This window comes from Mastigoproctus giganteus, chromosome 1 (genome assembly GCF_048544385.1).
Source record: "Mastigoproctus giganteus isolate SK-2022 chromosome 1, ASM4854438v1, whole genome shotgun sequence".
Taxonomy (NCBI): Eukaryota; Metazoa; Arthropoda; class Arachnida; order Uropygi; family Thelyphonidae; genus Mastigoproctus; species Mastigoproctus giganteus.
The window spans coordinates 14,906,471-14,927,590 of NC_143575.1; the positions used below are offsets into that span (position 1 = coordinate 14,906,471).

The 21,120-nt window shown below is 35.8% G+C and overlaps 1 protein-coding gene across 1 annotated transcript in view; it reads left to right on the top strand.

The window, feature by feature from the left end:
* Fur2 (furin-like protease 2) overlaps positions 1 to 21,120 on the top strand; it is a 319,466-nt gene that overhangs the window by 258,321 nt on the left and 40,025 nt on the right. The window contains exons 17-18 of the mRNA XM_090382727.1: positions 4,817 to 4,966; positions 11,871 to 11,986. Of these exons, the coding sequence (XP_090238853.1) occupies positions 4,817 to 4,966; positions 11,871 to 11,986 (266 nt within the window). The remainder of the gene's footprint in view (positions 1 to 4,816; positions 4,967 to 11,870; positions 11,987 to 21,120) is intronic.

Sequence of the window (21,120 nt, forward strand, 5' to 3'; positions counted from 1 at the left end):
TCGGGTCTTCCAACGCTCCTCCATCCATGTGGCCTATAAAACAGCCTTCTTAGGTAGTCTGTCATCAGTCATCCTCATTACGTGTTCCCTCCATCATGTTCTATATCTTGTAATGTCTTCCACTATATTGCTGATGCCAAAACATTCTCCAATGGTGTGGTTTGGGATATAGTCTCTCAACTAGCACCCTGCAAGTGGCCTAAGGAATATCATTTGCAGTGCCTCCAACCTTCTTTCATCTTTTCTTCAAGATCGAAGTTTCAGAGCCAAACTTTAAGGCTGGCTTTGAGATTATTTTATGAAGTTGTAATTGTATATCTCTTGACATATATGTGAAAGAATTCTTAATTATAAGCCATCATAGGTTATTCTTTTTTATGCAACTAAGATAAGCAGTTATACAAGAGACTTGTTTTTATGTTGAAATATTAATATTGCATATGTTTGAAAAATTCTGGTCCTAACTATGATGCCACGGATCTATGCTTTTGAATAACATATGGATATTTTTAGACAAAGCTCAGTCTTAGTGAGAGATGAAAAAAAAAATTCGTAGATTATTTATCATTTTACCTTATTGGAATTTTACATTTTAAGCTCATTTTCTTTTTTCTCTCTCTCTCTCTCTCTCTCTCTCTCTCTCTCTCTCTCTCTCTCTCTCTCACACACACCCACAGGGTTCGGTGTTAGGTCCACTGTTGTTTTGTATATTTATCAATGATATTGATGAAGGTATATCAGGCTTAATGTCGAAGTTTGCAGATGATACAAAGGTTGGCAGGGTTGTTAATGACAGTAATGGCAGTGTGCTACTGCAACAAGATCTAGATAATTTGGGCAGATGGGCTAAGAAGTGGCAACTGAAGTTTAACCTTGACAAATGCAAAGTACTACATGGGTAGAAGTAACCCCAGAGAAACGTACCAACTGTGTGCTACTACACTTAAGGTGGTAGAAAATGAAAAAGACCTGGGAGTAATTGTGCAGGCAGATATGAAGTTTTCTGAGCAATGCAGACAGGCTGCCAGGGCAGGTCATGGGGTTTTGTCAATGATATATAGGAATTTTGCTAGCAGGGAAAAGGAGGTGATTATCCATCTGTAATAAGGCAATGGTCAGGCCACGGCTTGAGTACTGCATACAGGTCTGGAGGCCTCATTTTAGGAAGGATGTAGATTTACTTGAGCGTGTACAGAGAAGGGCAACAAGATTGGTGAGGGGAATGAAGGGATCCTCTTACCAAGAGAGGTTTAAGTTCTGCAAATTGCAGTGGCTGGAGACTAGGCACCTGCGCGGTGATCTGATTGAGGTATATAAGGCCTTGAATGGGTTGAGCACGCTGAATTCTGATGGGATCCTTCCACTTGTTCAGATTACGAACCTAAGGGGGCATAAATTCAAATTAAGAAAGGACAGATGTAGAATAGATGCGCGGAAATTTTCCTTTAGCCAGCGGGTGGTTAATTGCTGGAACAAACTTCCATCTGTCGTGGAAGTTGATAGGTTGAATAAATTTAAGGAGGAACTGGACAGGCATTTGGAGGGAATGGTGTGATTTTTTTTTGGCTGATGCTGCATAAGCTCATACATTTGCTTTCTTGCATCACATGCCGCTGCTACTACTACACACACACACACACACACACACACACACACACACACACACACACACACACAGGCACTCCTCGGCTTACATAATACTTGACTTACAGAAATTCGACTTCATGCAAGTTTTTGCCAGCCGGTGCAAACTTTAAAAATTGTGGAAACGTATTTTGCATCCCATAGGAATAAGTGAAGGTATCATGAAAATATAGTAATGTGAACCCAATAACTTTTTTTTTTTTTTTTTTTGTAATTCGTTCCAAGACCTCAGAAGTTGAAATTTTCACTATATAACTAAGCTATTTATCTCTCTAAAATGTCATTTTTATAATGAAAATTACACTACACTTTCATCGTTATCATATGTTCTGTTATAAGAATTAATTTTGAACACCTTTGTGATATTTTTCTAAAACACATTACTGTAGGTCACTACCTTAAAACAATAAAAACAATTCACACTTTCGATTTATTGGGCTTTTCTGTTAGTGAATCTAATTATAAATGGATAGTAAACTTGATCTTGTTGCATTTGCAATAATCCCGATAACTGGAATTGCATGGGTTTTTATGTTATGGTATTGTGGTGAAATGTGTTTCCCTTCACTGAAATCTTTAATCATATAAAAAACAAATTTTCAGAATCTTCTCTTCATTCCTATTTACTTATTACAATGGTGAAGTAAAAGTAACCAACGGTGGCAGGGCTAGGAAACGAAACAAAATTGATTTAGAAATGAAGATGAAAAAAATTAAGAAGTAAGAAGCAGGACAAAGTTTGTCATCATTGCATGGAATTAGGTCTCACTGCTTCAACAGTGAATACTATTTTAAGGGACAGTGCACGTATAACCTTGTGTTAATAAACTGATAGTAATAATAATAATAAAAGAACACGTGTTAAAGGATCAACGCATTTAAGATCAACAGGCGATCACAAAACAGTGTTCAAGTGCTATATCAAAGATTGAAAAGCTATTATGAATCTGATTTTCCATCCATAATAATATGGATGGAAAATCAGATTCAGAAGTGAGTGCCCCTGAGTCTAATGGCCATTTAAGCAAAAGCAAGAAGTATTTATGAAGACATTAAGGATAAGTACGGCAAACCTCAAGCCAAGTTCGTGGCAAGCAACGGGTGATTTAATAGGTTCAAGCATCGCTCCGGTTTCCAAAACAATAATCAAAGTGAACGGCTACTGTTTTTTGCGGTCATAATTACATAAAAATATGTGATTGTACGTTTTTGCTGTTTTGAGTGAATTAATAGTTTTTGCTACAATTTAAAGGTAGGAAATCAAAAAAACACTTCTGTTTATGTATATTGGGAGTTTCAGTTTTGTAAATTGAGTAGAAATTATGGAAATGATTGCACCCCTGAAATTTTTTCAGGGGGCAATTTTCAAGTTAGGGTTAAAGTATGCAGTGAAGTTGCCAGTGCCGATTCTGTAGCTGCAGAGAAATTTTGTGATGTGTTGGCAAAAATCCCCTTCTAAATCTCCACAGCTCTCAACTTCCGCAGTGGCCTGCTTATCAGCTGGAGAATTAAATCTGGCAACAATGCTTGAAAGGTAAAACTTGCTAATGTTATGCCTGTCTCCTCTCTCTTTTTGTAATTTTGTACACTTTTGTAATTTTTCTTGTGCCAGAGATAAAAAAAAAAAATTGAATAAATAATTCTATTTACATGTTTGTCAGACATTTATTTTTTGCTTCAATCAAATTCACCACACATAGTTGCGAGTGCTGCATAAGCATTTAGGGAAAGTCCGACTTACGCGGAATGTAACCCTTATGTAAGTAGAGGAGTGTCTGTATGTGTGTGTGTGTGTGTGTGTGCATATATATATATATATAAAACTTATAATACTGATTTTCTTCTAAATTTAAGACAATTTTAATTTTTTATTATTTTTTTTTTTCATTACATTAATAATATATACAGGGTATCTCAAAAATACACGGCATAACTTCAGGAACGAGTTCCTCATATGTAGACAATAAAAATATTTTATATCAACACAGTTCCGGAAATGCTTGGTTCCCGAGTTATTAACTGGAATGTCTTATCTCCTGCAGGTGATTTCCTTCATCACAAGGTACTGACAGAATCTGTTGGTTTTCCATTCCGACCATGTACTCCTCAGGAGCAAGTGGATATGCACTTTATGTACGGTTTTTGGATGGCAATGCTCTGGAGGCTCATCATTTGTACCACGAGAGGTTCCCGGAATGAAGATGTCCAGACAGAAAAACGTTTGAAGGTATCCATCGCCGCCTTTGTGAACATGGGACCTTTACACCTCATGCTGCCCACAGAGGACGACCAAAATCTAAGATTTCTGATGTAGAGAGGTGGACCAACTGCCTGGCCTCCTTGCTCAATGATTTAAACCCACTAGATTTCTTCTTGTGGGGCCATTTAAAGTCATTGGTGTATTCGACTCCGGTAGCTGATATGGAAACTCTCCGCAATCAAATTGTGGCAGGTTGTGAGACAATACGAAACATGCCAGGAATTTGGCATCGTATTTGCGAGTCCATGAGACGTCAATGTGAGGCCCGTATTCAAGCAGAAGGTGGACATTTTGAACAATTACTATGGGGTGATGTGAACAGTTAAGTGTCATAGACAGACCTTCGAAACTCAGAACCCAAACATTTCCAGAACTATGTTGATATAAAATATTTTTGTCTACATATGAGGAACTCATTCCTGAAGTTATGCCATGTATTTTTGAGACACCCTGTATATATATATATATATATATATATATATATATAGTTCATTTATAAATTAATTGATAGCAAAGTAATGGTACAGGCAACAATAAACAGATATAGCTCTTTTTTGTTATAAAAATGCAGACATTTTCATTTTATAATATTTGAATTAAAAAAAAATAATAAAAAATCTTCCCAGTTGATAGTGTTTTCTGGGAAGCATTTATATCTGCACATTTGGCTTTTCCTACTGGTTTTTTTTTTTTTTTTTGTGTTTTTTTTTTGTTTTTCTTTTTTTCATGCATAATTGCTATCTTAAGCTAATATATATAAAAAAAAATTTTAATTTATTTTGGCAGAGAACGTATTTTCTTGCTATTGTTTTTTGTGCCGTTGAATCAGGTTAAATGGAAACTAAAAATATTAATTTTTGTATTTTTGATTTTATTGTTGAAAATTTCACTGTTATGTCTACTTTTTTTTAGATGTAAAAATTGCAATCCGGTCTGTGATACCTGTAATGGTCCCAAAGAAAATGGTTGTCTTAGCTGTCCAGATAGTAGATTTCTTTTAAATGGTACTTGTGTAGAATCATGTCCCGAAGGTTACTATTCTACCAATAAAGAATGCTATCGGTGGGTACATATCGTAATGAAAATTTATAATATTGATGTTCTTCTAAATTTAAGACAATTTTAGATTTTTTTTTTTTTTTTTTTCATTACATTAATCAGATACAAACTTAAATAATTCTGATAAATTTAATAATATATGTGAACTTAGAAGTGAGAAATACAGGTATGAAATCGTTAAAATCAATACCAACTCATATTTTTGGAAGTAGGGGATGCTGTGATGCCTGTTTACTTGTATTAGTTATTCAATACAATATAAAATAGCCACACTACTGATTCAGAAAGAACAATTACTGTAGATTACAATTTTCTCAATTAACTGTGCACCTCAAAAGTAAAGAACTAGGAAGTGGTTATGTGATGCTTGGATGCATTATATTATAGTAGTACATTAGCAGTGCTGCATAATATAAATCAGATGATTTTAAAATCTAGATGAAAATGGTAGAAGCATGTATGGTGGCAAAGTTCACTTCATGTAATATGTAGGATATTCAATTGTAAGATCAGTGGAGTATGCATTATTGCATCTTTTCTGGTTTTCCTAGCTTTCTGAGATTATGTAACATTTATGGTTTTTTCAATCCTGAAGAAAGTTTGCTTTACTCCAGAATTTTAGGAAAGTTTTAGTATTATAATTTTCAAATACAGATGTACCAAATTTATTAATATGGGCTTTAAAGCCATTGTGAGATTGCTCTTTTCAACTTTTTGGTATACAGTAACATATGAGTAACAGTTTCCTCCCTGAAATAATGCTGTACAGGAAATGTGTTGAAAAACTCATGTGCTTAAAAAGTTTTCATCACCCTCAGTTTTTAAATATTGTAGGTTAATTAAACCAACTACAGATCTACAAAACTAGACCTGTAGTTGGTTTAATCATCTTTTCCATCTGTTTTATCTATTTATTATTTTTATTTCTAGAGCATTCAGGCGATTTTTTACAACATTCGAGAATGTTCCAGAACATTCTAGAATATTGTTACATACCGAAAGGTTTGGGATGTTTCTGGAAGGTTCTATAACTTTTGACTGAGTTTTTTTAGAAACATTGTGAGTCTTCTAGAAACTTCTCTACCAGTATATGTATGAGTGGGTTCTGCACCAAGCAAGCATTTTCGTATTTCAAAAATTGTTTGAAAGCAGTTTACTCCATAATGTAAATAAGTATTCATCTATACCATTGGCCCATGCAGTTCAAACAAAGGAAATGTATGAGAACCTACAGGTTCTTTTGCAAAAAATAGGGTATCAATAATACAAATGGAATATCTGTGCCAGCCTAAAAGTGGTAGTTTTGCTGACTGGGTTGCAAGGTGGATATGCTGAATACTACTGCTTTTGATGAGAGTGGGACAGTAAAGCAAAGGATTGCCACTACAGAGTAAAAAAAAAAAAAAAAAAATGGCCAGACCATTCAGAAACTACACCAGGCCAAAAAATGTAGCACTTCCTCCTTTGGTGGTAAGTCAAAAATCTATTTACCTCCATTGCACATCAGGCTTGGTTTGATAAAAAAAAAAAAAAAAAAAAAAAAATATATATATATATATATATTTGTGAAAGCGATAGACAAAAAAGTATTTTCCTGTTTGAGGAATTTTGTGGGTCATCAAATCAAACTGCTATTCCAAGATGAGGAATTCACTGAAAAATTAAGTGCTACAGGAAAAAAAAAAAAGACTGGAAGGCATTTGAAAATGTCTGCCTGAACTTTTTAGGCAATGAAAAATCATAAAATTACAGTGAAATTGTGGATGAGCTAATTTCAGCATACAGAGGGTTGGGATGCAGCATATCATTAAAGCTTCATTTCCTGTGTTCTCATTTAGACTTTCTTGAAAACTTGAGAGTGGTCTCAGATGAACATGATGAAAGGTTTCACCAAGATACCAGGGGAAAATGGAGTCCAAATATGTTGGCAGACTACTGTTGGAATCTTGTACAGGAGACACCAATGGGCAATTATAAATGGCAAAAAATTGACAAAATAAGTATTATGTTGACAGATAAACATTTTTGTAAATAGAATAAGGTTAATAGACCTGTTGTTCAATATTTAGTACTGTATGTAACATTTTCTTAAAATATTAATTTTTTTTTTTTTTTTACTAGGAACTTAGTTTTTGACTTTAATCCCTTCTTCCTTAAAATTGGTGGGTGTTACAGCAAAATTGTTGCCATATTTTAATTCAGCAATGTCAGATTTACAAGAATCACCCTTAATTTTAACCAAAGGTTTTTTTTTTTTTTTTTTTTTTTTTTGCTGACCTGATTCAAAATAGGAACATACAGCTTACTTCAGGATTGATATATTTTCTATGAGTATTGCTTTTGCCAAATATATTGGATGTTAAACAATTACTCAGATTATTTAAAATTATTCTGTTTCATATATGTCAAAGTTCAGAAACCTTCGTAACTCTTAGATATTTGACATTTCAGATGTGCAATGAGAGATAATAAAAGTATACGCTAATTAGCCACAGTGTTGTTGAAGTTGGAATTTTGAAGTATGCTATTCTATCATGCTTCAAAATACAATAAAACTTCCCTTTAAATAGACTGTGTGTGAAGTAAGGCTACCTGTTAAGCTCGAAAAAATACATATAGTCACCAAAGTTGCTAGAATATTAAGAAAAAATACTGTATTATGAAATAAGAACATTAAATGTTTGATACTGTATTTTAATTCACTTGCCAGCCATACAACATACAAGAGCTTGAAATTTTGGCATATTCTATAGTGTCTGGTTGATGCTTGTTCAGTCTGGAGAGCTCTAAAGTGCCCTTTCTGAAAGTGCATATGGTGGCTTTGATTTTCTACTGATGTGTGACATGCTCAGCAAGTAATGTGTTATTGATCCTAGTGCTCTGCCTTATTGTGAAAATATCTTAACTGGTGGTAATTACCATTAGAATGGTGAAGTTATGCCATTGGTTCCTGTGCAGATGAAAAGCCTGGTCCAGCATATGCTCTCCATTATTTCTGAATTCCATTAAATTTAGGTCCATCAAAGCCAGACTTTACTGCACTTCATCCATCCCACTGAACAAGTATGTCCTCTATTGTCAAAAATTCTTTTTGGTAAGGAATAAACAGAATTCAGATTATATTCTTTAAAATATAATGTTGGGTCTTATTTTGGTTTTCAAATGTAGAAAATTAAGTCTTGTTATGATGACTTTTAGTGCAGATTTCCTAAAAAAAAAAAAAAAAAAAAAAAAAAAATGAAGAACACTTCTATAAAGTGCTTTTCATCAAGAAAGTAAGTGACGAAACATCTTTAATTTTGCATGTGCTTGCATCTTTCATATGATTTTTATTACAAAAATTGGTGTATAGCCTGTGCTGTCTGCCAAGTATTTTCTGCTGTGCTGGATAAATGCCACGAACAAGCAACTATTTGAATATCTGGGATGTAATCCCGTGCAGGATTCCATCTGAATCCAGCAGAACATTACTGGCCTTTATCCCAATCTTTCAGGAATTAGCAAATTTAACAATTTAATCATATATTCATAACTCCATGAGATGTTCTAGCAGCCTGTCTGCATTGGTCAGAGAACTTCTTGTCAAACTATAAAATTATCCCCAGGGCTTTTGTTTCTCCACTACCTTAAGTGTGCTACTCCAATTGGTATGATATTCTGGGATTACTGCTACACATTTCATTTCATTTGAGATGTAATTTTCCTTTCGCATCATATATGCATTATTACTTTACTGTACTTTCCTTGTACTCCACTTACACTGAGTTGGCCTTGCATTAGCAAACACCCCTTTATGTAAGAATGAACTGGTTTGTGATGCTGGTGAAGGCCCAAAATTAGGAATAACTGATATAAGATTGTAGTTTGCACATGCAGTGATCAATTTTTAAGTGCAAAAAAGAATGGGTTGGCATTGAAATCTTCCTGACTTCAAACATGGAATGGTTATGGGGCAAGCTGTGCAAGTGCCAGTATCTTGACAACAGCCAGCATGGTTAAGTTCTCCTATTCTGTAGTGCCGTGAGTCAACTGTGACCATCTCAACAATGGTTGAATAACCAGCCAGAGGTCACATGTGGGATAACCATGTGTAGTCTATGCATGTGGTAAGTGTCATGTGTCTTGTTTTGTAACACAGTAGTGATGCAGCATAGTAACCCACCTAATCACCCAGTACAACATAAGAATAACAAGGCCGATATCCTCGTGGACTGAGAGCCAGAAATGAGCTTGTATAGGCTATGGCAGGTAACAGCCATCATGGGTACACATGGCTCACTGCAAGACAAAAGAAACTGCACCTTACATGGGACACCTCAGCACCAACACTAAATCACTGACATGTGTAAATCTGTCACCTGGTCTGATGAATCCTGTTTCCATCTCTCATGCTGATGGGCACATTGTTATTTGCAGCACGAGGTCATGGCACTTAGTACAGTATTAGTGTTTGTCAGGCTGGAGGCAGCAGTGTGATGGTTTGGAGATTGTTTTTGTGCATGATCTTGGTCCTCTCACTTTTAATCAATTGATTGATGGGAACACCTACCTTTCTATTGTCACCAAATACCCCTTCGTGATGACTGTATCCAGACAACTCAGTCATCTGTCAACAAGACAAACCATGTCATTAGGCCCAGCAGGTTGATAACTGGTTTCAGGAACATGAGAGTGAATTCTCCGTCATTTCATGGCCACCCGGTTCATCTAATCTGTCCTACCCAGTTGAATATGTTTGGGACCTACTGGAAAGTCTACAAAAGGACGTTTGATGCTATAGCCATCAGCTCAGTGCTGATGGAATCCTTCCTCCTACTGAGACTGCACATAAGGGGGACAAATTCAAATTGAGTAAGGATGGTTTACACAATAGATATTTGGGAATTTTCCAAGTTGATTGTTGTAAAAAAAAAAAAAAAAAAAAAAAAAATTTATCTGGTGCTGTTGGAAGAGAGTAATTTGACTAAATTAAAAGAACTTGGTAAACTATATAGGGGATGGCAGTTGATATGGAAAATGTGGTGTGTTTTTTTTTTTTTTTTTTTTTTTGCTGATTATGTGTAAGCTTGCATTATTGCAGTTTGCCACTACCAATTCTAATCCTTTGTTTAAAAAAGAAATTTATTATATACTTGTTATTAAATCTACCAGAGTTTCATTTTGGATGACTGATGGGAAAAATTTCTATATTCTTGTGTATTTTTTTCATTTATCCTGTATTTGCATAATAACAAAATGTTTGTAAATACATTTCCATTGTTTACCCAATGATGTACAGTAAACTCTTGCTAATCCAGAGTAATTGGAAGGAGAGGCCATCCGGATTAAGCGATAATCTGGATTAGTGAAGCAAAATATATCCCTAAAAGACAAAAAAAAAAAAAAAAAAAAACTTAGAACACAAATAAATTCGAAATTTAATCATATGTGGTGCTAATGAAAATTTAAAAAAAAATAAATAAATAAAAAATCACTGTAGAGTCTTTATTTAAAAACTATAAAAAGGCAATACATTTATCCATCGATAGATGGATAAATGTTTTGTCTTTTTATACATTTATCATGGCATCGCATGCATGCCAACACCACTTGATTGTTGCTGCGAATATTAGTTTCTTCCAGCAACACTTCTTTTGGCTTTTTAATGTCTGTCTATTTGATACACTGCGTTTATCACTCCCCACATGGAATTTTAAAGGAAATGTGTTGATAGATTCTTTTTGTTTTTTAATATCTGACATAGCCTGTTGGCCAAAACCAAATCCTTCAGCATTTTTATTTTTTTTTTCCAGGAACACCATTTTCAAGTTGTTCTATCACTTCGGGCTTGTTAATGATAGTTAAAGTAGCGTTTTCTTTTTATTTCACTTTTTATTCTTTAGAACCCATAATTATATAAAATACATTAACTTATTGGGCTCACATCTGGTGAGTATGGGCTTGGCACACCCAGGGTCCTGAGCTGGATATCATCATTCTTCTCTTTCTTGATGATTCCCTTCTACTTCTGACTCTCTCTCTCTCTCTCTCAGGATAATTCAGATTTTTTTTTGGCTGGTGCAGCATAAGCCTCAGGCTTCCTTGCACCACATGGCTAATGATAATAATAATGTATATATGTATCAAGTAGTATGCAAATGAAGCAATATAAGCAATAACATCCATCCGGTTCAGTCAACAACGATACCGAACAACACTCAAGACAATGTAGTGATGTTCCGTCTCTCTCTCTCTCTCACTCTGCTCAGTCAATCAGTGCGCAATGAGAGTTACTCATCTGCCTTCCTAAATCCTGTGTGTCTTTGAAAGTACTCATCTGTGAGTAGAATTTTTCATATTTCGATCCAGATTAACTTTAACCAGATTAGCGAGTGTTTACTGTATTTGTGTACTTAAGTAAAAGAAAGTATTTTGATGAGTATAAACAAAGAAACCTTCTGCTTTATAATTATATAGTTTTAAAAATTCATCTTTGCTCCTTGGTACTTATTAATCCAAATAAATTTAAAATGCAGACTTTAGAATAAAAAGGTTGCCATCACTTGTTATAGGGAGTATATGAGATGCATTGGGGTGTTAAGTTGCATTACAGCATGCCCCCTACTGTTTGGTTCAACTGAATGGTAAATTCACTTGAATAATACAAAATGAGATTTGCATTAAAGCCATATTGATTCATCCAGATTTATTCCAAATTTCCTGAACATTTGAAGAAATTAACCAAAATGATAATATGAGCCAAACACACAATTAGAAAGGTGATGATTTTTCAAAAGAATATTTAAAACATTGACATAACCATCTTAACTGATAGCAAATTTTCAAAATCCAATAAACTTTTCTTTATTCTTGATAAGTTGATGAGCTTTCCAATTTTTTTAATTTTTTTATTGTTTGTCATTCTTAGATGTGATGCAACTTGCAAGACGTGTTCTACCAGACAAGCATGCCAGGCTTGTCATACAAAATGGGATCTTGCACATTCTGGGCTGTGTGAACCTACATCTGTACCTTGTGAGCAAGGTAAAGTACAATTTATTCCTGTGACTGTCCTTTATAAAATAACATCATACTGGAGGGTGTCTACAATATTTAAATTTCTATTCAGAGATGTCTATGATCAAAGAACCTGTTTATCAGTCAATTTCATTTAAATTTATAAGCATGTATTCAAAGAATACAAAAAATAAAAAAAACATCACTGTCAGATGGTTGAAGGGGTTACTAACATATAGTAATAGATTACTGTGTTCACATGGGTTTTGAAGGTGAAATAGCTTTTGCTTTTTGTTCATAAGAGCTTACTACCACTTGATACAGTAACCAATTAATTTTAAATTCAAAGCTATGTACAGGTATACATTATCATATAATTGTACATGTACAATTATTTTACATGAACTTTATACTGCATCTCAGACATTAAAACTTTCACTGCCGAATACATCATGTAGTATATCTGTGATGCCAAGACATTTATGGAATATGTATTAGCAATGAACAGCCAACTGTAATACAATTGTAATACTATATTATGCATTTAATGCTGCCATTTGGCAGTGTTTCAGATGAGTCATAGGTTATCAGACTTTCCAGTCTGATAACCTATGACTATCAGACTGGAAAGGGAGGGTTTTAATGAGAAAATTAGAATATTTTTGGGATCTGAAATGAAAATAAATGTATTAATGGCTCTATAAAGCTCTTTTCTTTTCTTTTTTTTTTTTTTTCTTTTTTCTTTTAATCTTCCAAGCTTGGTCTGACTGTGATTAGTGGAAAGAAATCTGTGGTCTCCAGCTTATAGCATTGGCAATCAATAGCAAGAAACTTGTGGCTATCATTTGATATTGTTACTGAATTAGTAGCAGGGTGTAACAGAAAATAAAATTATTTTTTTTTTGGACCTGTAAGTCTGCCAGTGGCCAAAATAGTTGCTGCTCTCTTCATATAAGTCTTTCAGTTCTTCATCTTTGAGTTTTGTTTTTCCTGTATGTTTCTTGTCTATGTGTTTGTTTTTCCTATATGCTTCTGATATCCAATTTTTTTTCCCTTTTTTTTGTAAATATAATAAATATTAGCAAAAAAAAATATTCTAATAACAGTGATAAATCTCTTTTCTGCAACAGTAGAAGAATTGAACCTGCCATGCTAAACAATGATTATGTAACAGGTGCTAATTGATATTTGTGGTATACTAGAGTTAAGCATGAAGCCACCACATGACAGTGTTGTCAGTGAAAGTATTAAAGGGCGTGTGAAATAATTGAGATTAAATCAATTAACATAAAGGGATTCCAAAATGTTATCACTAAATTTTGAGGAAAATAAAAGGAATATTAGATCTTGAGAGGAAGGTGGAGTCAAATATCTGTTGATCTGTCTGTTGCAGAGGAGATAATTTTCTCATTACACCCATTGACCAATGTAAAAAGCAGCAGTAGTGCTCAGCAGCAGTTCCTTGCTGGCATATTAGAAACTTAATATCCTTAGCAATTTCTTGGTTGAATGGAAGTAGAGAAAGAAATTTCATTACTTCCATTCACCAAGTGGATTGAGTATTCAGTTCATTCACTTGATTCATTTGCCTTCAGCTAGCAGATAGTTGATTGTTAGAAAAAAAAAATTTCTATCTGGTGTTGCTTAAGTGGGTAGTTTGAATAAATTCAAGGAAGAACTAGACAAATTATTAACATATATGGGTAGTATGTATGTTTCTTCACGAATACTTCATTCATTCACTTGAATGAAGAAGTGAATACCAGCTGAAAGCTAATTTTCATGCTTCTGTCTATTATTAATTGTATCTGTAATTACTTGGAAACAAATAAGACATGGCAGGACTTGATGGAAGATTTCATTCATACATAAATGATCTTGAAAAATGTATATGTACAAGAATACTACTCAGGGTCCCTCATGAAAAACATATACACACATACTCTGTCAAAGCTCAATACCCACTTTATAAACTAACCACATTACTGCTGAAAATAAAACTTAATCTAATTTTTTTTTTAAGCAAGCACTTTTGTTGTAAGCTAATTTCACTTTTTAAAAAAAATACTTTGATTTTTTCACACGTGTTAACAGGTTGGTGTTTTTAAATGGAAAATGCAATGTTACTGTTTTTTATTTATTTATTTTATATATTTTTTGACAATAAATAAAGTATACCAGTTGCATATCTGTTTTCTCCTTAATTTTTGTCCACCATTAGCTACCATCCTCTTTGTCTGCTCCCTGTACACTTGAAATGAGGTAATTTAAGGCCAATCTCTGTAACTATAAGGAATCTAAACTCTTTCCCCACAGGTGAAAAGTATAATAAATTATAGATAAGATGCCATACACATCCCTAGCTTTTTGCATGCATGTTACCATGCTGTTGCATGATTCCTTGTGTCTATGTTGTCATTTACAACCCCCCCACCCCAGAAGTGAAAATTATTCTCAGGTTATTTCTCAAATGTGAATCTTACATTTAGCTTAATTAAAAGATGACTATCAGTTTTCCCAACTTTCATATAAGCTGCAGATTTCAACATTGTATACTCTATTCTATCATGCAGATATTATTTGAGAAAATTAGAAACAAGAGCTCTAGTATTGAATGCCGAAAGATTCCAGTTATGTACTTAGAGGTTTTTCAATGAAGAATTGGTCTTTTTTTGACTCAATTTAATCCCTTCTCCTTCTCTCTGAAATTACATATATAATTGCTCCATCTTTTTGTAATAACATAAGTTTTTCCTTAGTCTTTTTCTTTTCACAAAAGAAAGACTTTAGGTAATCTAATATTTGAAAGTATACTGTATTGATAAACAGTTCTATGGCTGTATTGTAATATAAAATGTGTATGTTGTCAGTGAACTTTAATTTCTAGTGCATTGTGGACTCTAGCTGGGTTCTTTTTTCCTCTTTACTGTTTTGGTCAAAAAAATCTGTTTTCACCCTGCTGCCTGATGTCTAGATTTTCAAAAGTAGAAAGTTGGCAACTACATATAACCCTGGCTCACTCTGAAGAATGATCATTTGGTGTAATCACCATTCTCCCCACACTGGATGGAAACAATCTGCATTCAAATCCATTCAATGATACAAGGAACTTTTGTGGGTTTTTTTTTTTTCATAACATGGCTGACAATTTACTTTGTCCAACAAACAGCAAATTGATCACAGAATATACATGCAGTTTACAGACATATTATGGATGCTGCAATATGACTTAAGTTGCTGACGCACCTAAAACTGTACAAAAACCAGTGCTTTACTATCCCTAAATCCACCTTAGAATTTTTAAAACAATCCCTGTGATCTTATGCAGCAGTTTCCCAAATGGGACTGGTTCGAATACTTTGCTGAAATATATGTACTTTGTATTTAGTATTAGCCATTTAATGCAAGACACCATGAGCTTTTGCTACACAAGTCAAAAAACAAATAAATAAAAAATAAAAATAAAATATATACAAAGAAAATAAACTCCCTTTTCCCTTCTCAAGTAGATAATTATCTAGCTCACTAAGACGCATCTAGGGCTAAAGCCTCAAGCTGCGAGCAAATTTAGATTATGTATAGATTAAGTGCAATAGCATCATTAATACACAGCCATTTCTGAATAAACAGAATATTTATAAGGCAGCATCGTTTTAAGTTATATCTCATATTGGGAATACCTTCACGCGTTGCCATGATATTGCACTACTTCGAATAAGTAACGCTTCACCTAAGGAGAAGACTAATGTTACTTATTCTGAGATAGGTACCACCACCCGGACGGCACCGTTTCAGGTCTATTTGGCCCTTCTTCGGTGGGTGGGTGGGTAGGTACCCAAGTGATGCAATGATGGCAAAACAGTTATGAAGTATAACTCCACAATATTGCCATCATTGCATCACTTGGGTACCTACCCACCCACCGAAGAAGGGCCAAATAGACCTGAAACGGGTGCTGTCTGGGTGGTGGTACCTATCTGAGAATAAGTAGTAGTAGTAGTAGTAGTGGCACATGATGCAAGAAAGCAAGTGTAGGAGCTTATGCAGCATCAGCCAAAAAAATCACCATTCCCTCCAAATGCCTGTCCAGTTCCTCCTTAAATTTATTTAACCTATCAACTTCTACAACGACAGATCGAAGTTTGTTCCAGCAATTAACCACCCGCTGGCTAAAGGCAAATTTCCGCACATCTATTCTACATCTGTCCTTAATTTGAACTTATGTCTCCGTAGGTTGGTAATCTGAACAAGTGGAAGGATCCCATCAGAATTCAGCGTGCTCAACCCATTCAAGGCCTTATAGACCTCAATCAGATCACCGCGCAGGTGCCTAGTCTCCAGCCACTGCAATTTGCAGAACTTAAGCCTCTCTTGGTAAGAGAATCCCTTCATTCCCCTCACCAATCGTGTTGCTCTTCTCTGTACACGCTCAAGCAACTCTACATCCTTCCTAAAATGAGGCCTCCAGACCTGTACGCAGTACTCAAGGCGTGGCCTGACCATTGCCTTATTACAGATGGATAATCACCTCCTTTTCCCTGCTAGCAAAATTCCTATATATCATTGACAAAACCCCATGACCTGCCCTGGCAGCCTGTCTGCATTGCTCAGAAAACTTCATATCTGACTGCACAATTACTCCCAGGTCTTTTTCATTTTCTACCACCTTAAGTGTAGTACCACACAGTTGGTACATTTCTCTGGGGTTACTTCTACCCATATGCAGTACTTTGCATTTGTCAAGGTTGAACTTCAGTTGCCACTTCTTAGCCCATCTGCCCAAATTATCTAGATCCTGTTGCAGTAGCACACTGCCATTACTGTCATTAACAACCCTGCCAACCTTTGTGTCATCTGCAAACTTCGACATTAAGCCTGATATACCTTCATCAATATCATTGATAAATACACAAAACAACAGAGGATCCAACACCGAACCCTGTGGGACTCCACTAATAACATTAGTCCACGAAGAGCAGCACCCATTGATTACCACCCTCTGTCTTCTCCCACTTAACCATCCTTTTATCCATTGTAGCAACTTACCCTTAATACCATTCTGCTCCAATTTGTACAGTAGTCTTCCATGCGCAACAGTGTCAAAAGCTTTCCTGAAATCCAAGTATATGATATCAAAATTATTTTTTGCATCCAGTTCCTTTGTGACCACATCATAATAACCAATCAAATTTGTCAGACAAGACTTTCCCTTAACAAACCCATGCTGTGTTTGAATTATTGCTGCAGTCTTGTCTAGATGATCCTGCAATGCATCTTTAACCAGCGACTCCATTATTTTACCCGGAACAGAAGTTAAACTAACTGGTCTGTAATTACTCGTGTCACCCTTCGATCCACCTTTGTGAATTGGGGACACATTTGCACATCTCCAGTCCGTGGGAACCTCCCCTGAGTCCAAGGATGCTCTCATAATTATGGCTAAGGGTTTGCTTAGTTGCTTTGCCGCCTCCTTTAAAATAACTGGATAGATCCCATCCACCCCAGATGCCTTTCTTATGTTTAACTTCAACAATTTCTCCTCCACTTTGCTCTCAGTTATTACAAAATCATTAAGCACACTGCTACAATTTGATAACCTTCCATTTTCAAATTGTAATAATTCCTCACGTGTGAATGTAGATGCAAAATACTCATTCAGTTTGTTTGCTATCTGAGCAGGATCATCAACAGTCGAACCATCGATGTCAAGTGGACCAATCATATTCATCCACTTCCTTTTAGAGTTTATATAAGTAAAGAAATCCTTGCTGTTTTTCTTAGCATCTTTTGCCAAAGATTTCTCGTAATCCGCCTTCGCCTGCCGAACCTCCTTTGTGACCTGATTACAGACTAGCTTATATCTGCCACAGGCTTCTGCGTCACCTGATAATTTATATGCATCCCATGCATTTTTCTTCTCTGTCACGAGTCTCATTAGTTCATTTGATAACCATTTAGGCCTAAACCTTGAACGATATTTCTTAATCGGTGTATAAAGTCTAGTAGCTTCCACGATTAATTTTTTGAATGCTTCCCACTTAGAATTTACTGTTTGTAACATCGTCAGTTGATCCCACTGTACAGAATTTAAAAACTGTCTGAGACCACTGTACTCCCCTTTACGGAAGCAAAAACCCTTTCCTTTACCCCTGACGGTAGTTACCTCTTTGAGTAAATCCCACTTCAGCACACTGTGATCACTGCCACCTACAGCCGACCGGGTTAGCCGAGTGGGTAAAGTACCTGCCCGGCAACCCAAAGGTCGCGGGTTCGATTCCTGCCTCGGGCTTGGATCAAAGTACTGCAAAAACCTTGGGAGGTGCAATATAGCCACAGAAGCCGATGCGCCAACAACTACCAAATCAAAATCAAAAATCAAACTGCCACCTAGTGGTTCCTTTATCTGCAAATTCTTAATACACGAATGATCACTGCTGATAACCAGATCAAGAGTGTTACTTTCTCTGGTTGCCTCTCGAACATGCTGCTGCAGAAAACAATCATCCAATAACTCCACAAAAGTCTGACTAGTGTGTGAGTGACCAACCCACAAGTTCCAGTCAATATCTGGGAAGTTAAAATCCCCCATTATAAGACATTCTGATTTACTAGCCCACTCTATTTCTCTGTACAATTGTTCATTGTACTCATTCAAGTCATTAGGCCTATAACACACTCCTACTCTTATTTTTCCTTTCGCAGTGCTTATCTCACATCAAACTGACTCAACAGAGCACTGTTCATCTATATTAACTGGGTGCACTTCCTTTGATTTTATGTTTTTCTTAATTAACAGCATAACACCCCCTCCCTTTCTGTCCTGTCTATCCTTTCTGTACATATTGTACTCCCCAAATTCCAGTTCTGCATTCCTTATATCTTTGTGACACCACGTCTCTGCTATCCCAACAATATCTGCCTTTGATGTCTTGACCAACACTTCAAATTCATCAAATTTATTTACTATACTTCTAGCATTGGTATACATGCAAGCATACATGCTCCTATGCCTATTCCTTGTTACCCTAACACATCCCATATACCCAACTATTCCGTGATGACTACCATCCGTCCCTGAAACCCCCAACACCCCTCGCTCCAGGTCGCTTCTTATTCTAATAGAAGTTGTGCAAGAATCACCTTCACCTCTGCCTGCGGTTACTGTTAAACTATTAGTCTTTGTATCCCCCCAAACTAGCAGTTTTCCGACCCACCTAACACTGCCTCGATAGCATCAGCAAATATTCTTGCACCCTTTCTATTTAAGTGTATCCCATCCCTGTAGAAGCAATCTCTCCTGTTAACAAGTACAGTCCAGGCTGAAAAAAATTCTACCCCTTGAGCCTTGCACAATCTTTCCAGGGCCGAATTGATCGACAAGGCTCTCATCATATACTCCCTCCTATCGTGTCTGGGCAGAATTGCAGACACTTTCAAATTCAACCCTATTTCACGGCTTTTTTTCAACAGTGACCTGTACTTGTTGAGTAATTCCGCCGGTCTCCTACTCTTAATATCATTAGTGCCAACGTGTACAACTATATCACCTTTTGTGCCCTTGAAAGATGATATCCGCTCTACAACGTCATCAACCTTTGCCCCTGGCAGACATACCCTGGTCCTGTTCCACCTATCCTTTTTACAAAATATATTCCCCGTCTCCCTGACAATAGAGTCACCAACAATAACTAGTTCCTTTGGGACCAGCGCATTCTGCTTTGGAGATTGCCGCTGTGTTGCCTGATGCCCAGGAGTGAGCTCTGGCGTTGAGTTGGGCAGCTGAGAGCCTGATGGGCCCCTCAATTTAGATCTTTCGAGGGCATCCACCCTGTCCTTCAAACTCTCATATAGGCCCATAACAACGCTGAGTTGTCGCCTGATTTCCTTACACTTCTTACATCGCGCGCACACACAAAGACATCCCCCATGGCAATATCATGTTCCATTCCACAGAGTTCGGCAAACATTTCACAAGTTGCACATTTTTTTAGGCTGTGATGTGTTGGAGAATTGCCCCCCTCAGTTCTCCCCCGATTCACAGCACTCCTGCCACTTTGTGCCCGTTGCTTTGCTGCTCTAGTCTGGGGCATGGTAGTTTAAATTAATAAAATCAATAAATTAAATATCAATAGTATTTGAATAGAAACTATTAAATAGAAACAGTGAAGCGTATTACTATATAATTATGTGTTAGAGCTACCTAGCTACCTCAATTAAAAAATTTGAATTCCCAACCACTATATCCAAAAACAATGGCTACAAAAATGGAACGAAATAACGGTTTTACCTATCGTAAGTAAAATCCACAAAAACTCTTTATCTAAATTAAAAATAAAAAATAACCAGCGTAACTATAACTATATGACTACGTATTAAGTACAATATAAAATAACAATCATGTAAATAAAAGGCAAACACTTATCGTTTTTGCGGAGCCTGTAACTGTCAGCTGTAACTTTTAAAGAGATTCAGCGCCCTCTCCTAACACTAGTCTTCTCCTTAGGTGAAGTGTTACTTATTTGAAGTAGTGCAATATCATGGCAACTCATAGTGAAGGTATTCACAATATGAGATATAACTTAAAACAATGATATAACTTATAAATATTCTGTTTATTCAGAAATGGCTGTGTATTAATGATGCTATTGCACTTAAGATATACATTATCTAGCTCACTTAAATTTTCCAAACTTCTCAGCCTACCCACAGAGGTAACTTATTCCATTAATTAACAACTTGCTATCTAAAAGAATTTCCTACAGTCTAGTCTAAACCTGTTACTTTGTAATTTGAATTATGCTCACTAGTTTTGGAATCATTTATAACATAAGTATATAATATCAAAATTGTTTCTTGCATCAGACTCCTGTCTGACCATGCCAGAGTAGTTTATCGAGTTCTTAAAGCAAGGTTTTTCTTTTTACAAGCTGTGTTGCAGTTCATTTAGGATATTATACCTCTGAAGATGATCCTGTAATGCACCTTTACTGTTGACTCCATGCCTTTCCCCACTACTTTAGTCAGTGACAGGCCTGTAGCTACCCATTTGTTCTTAGCTGCTCCTTCTCCCCTCTGTAATAACAGTATCACTCATTCACACAATATCACCAGCCCAAAAGGAACATCATATTGTGAAGATAGAGTTTAAGGTTCCATTTGCC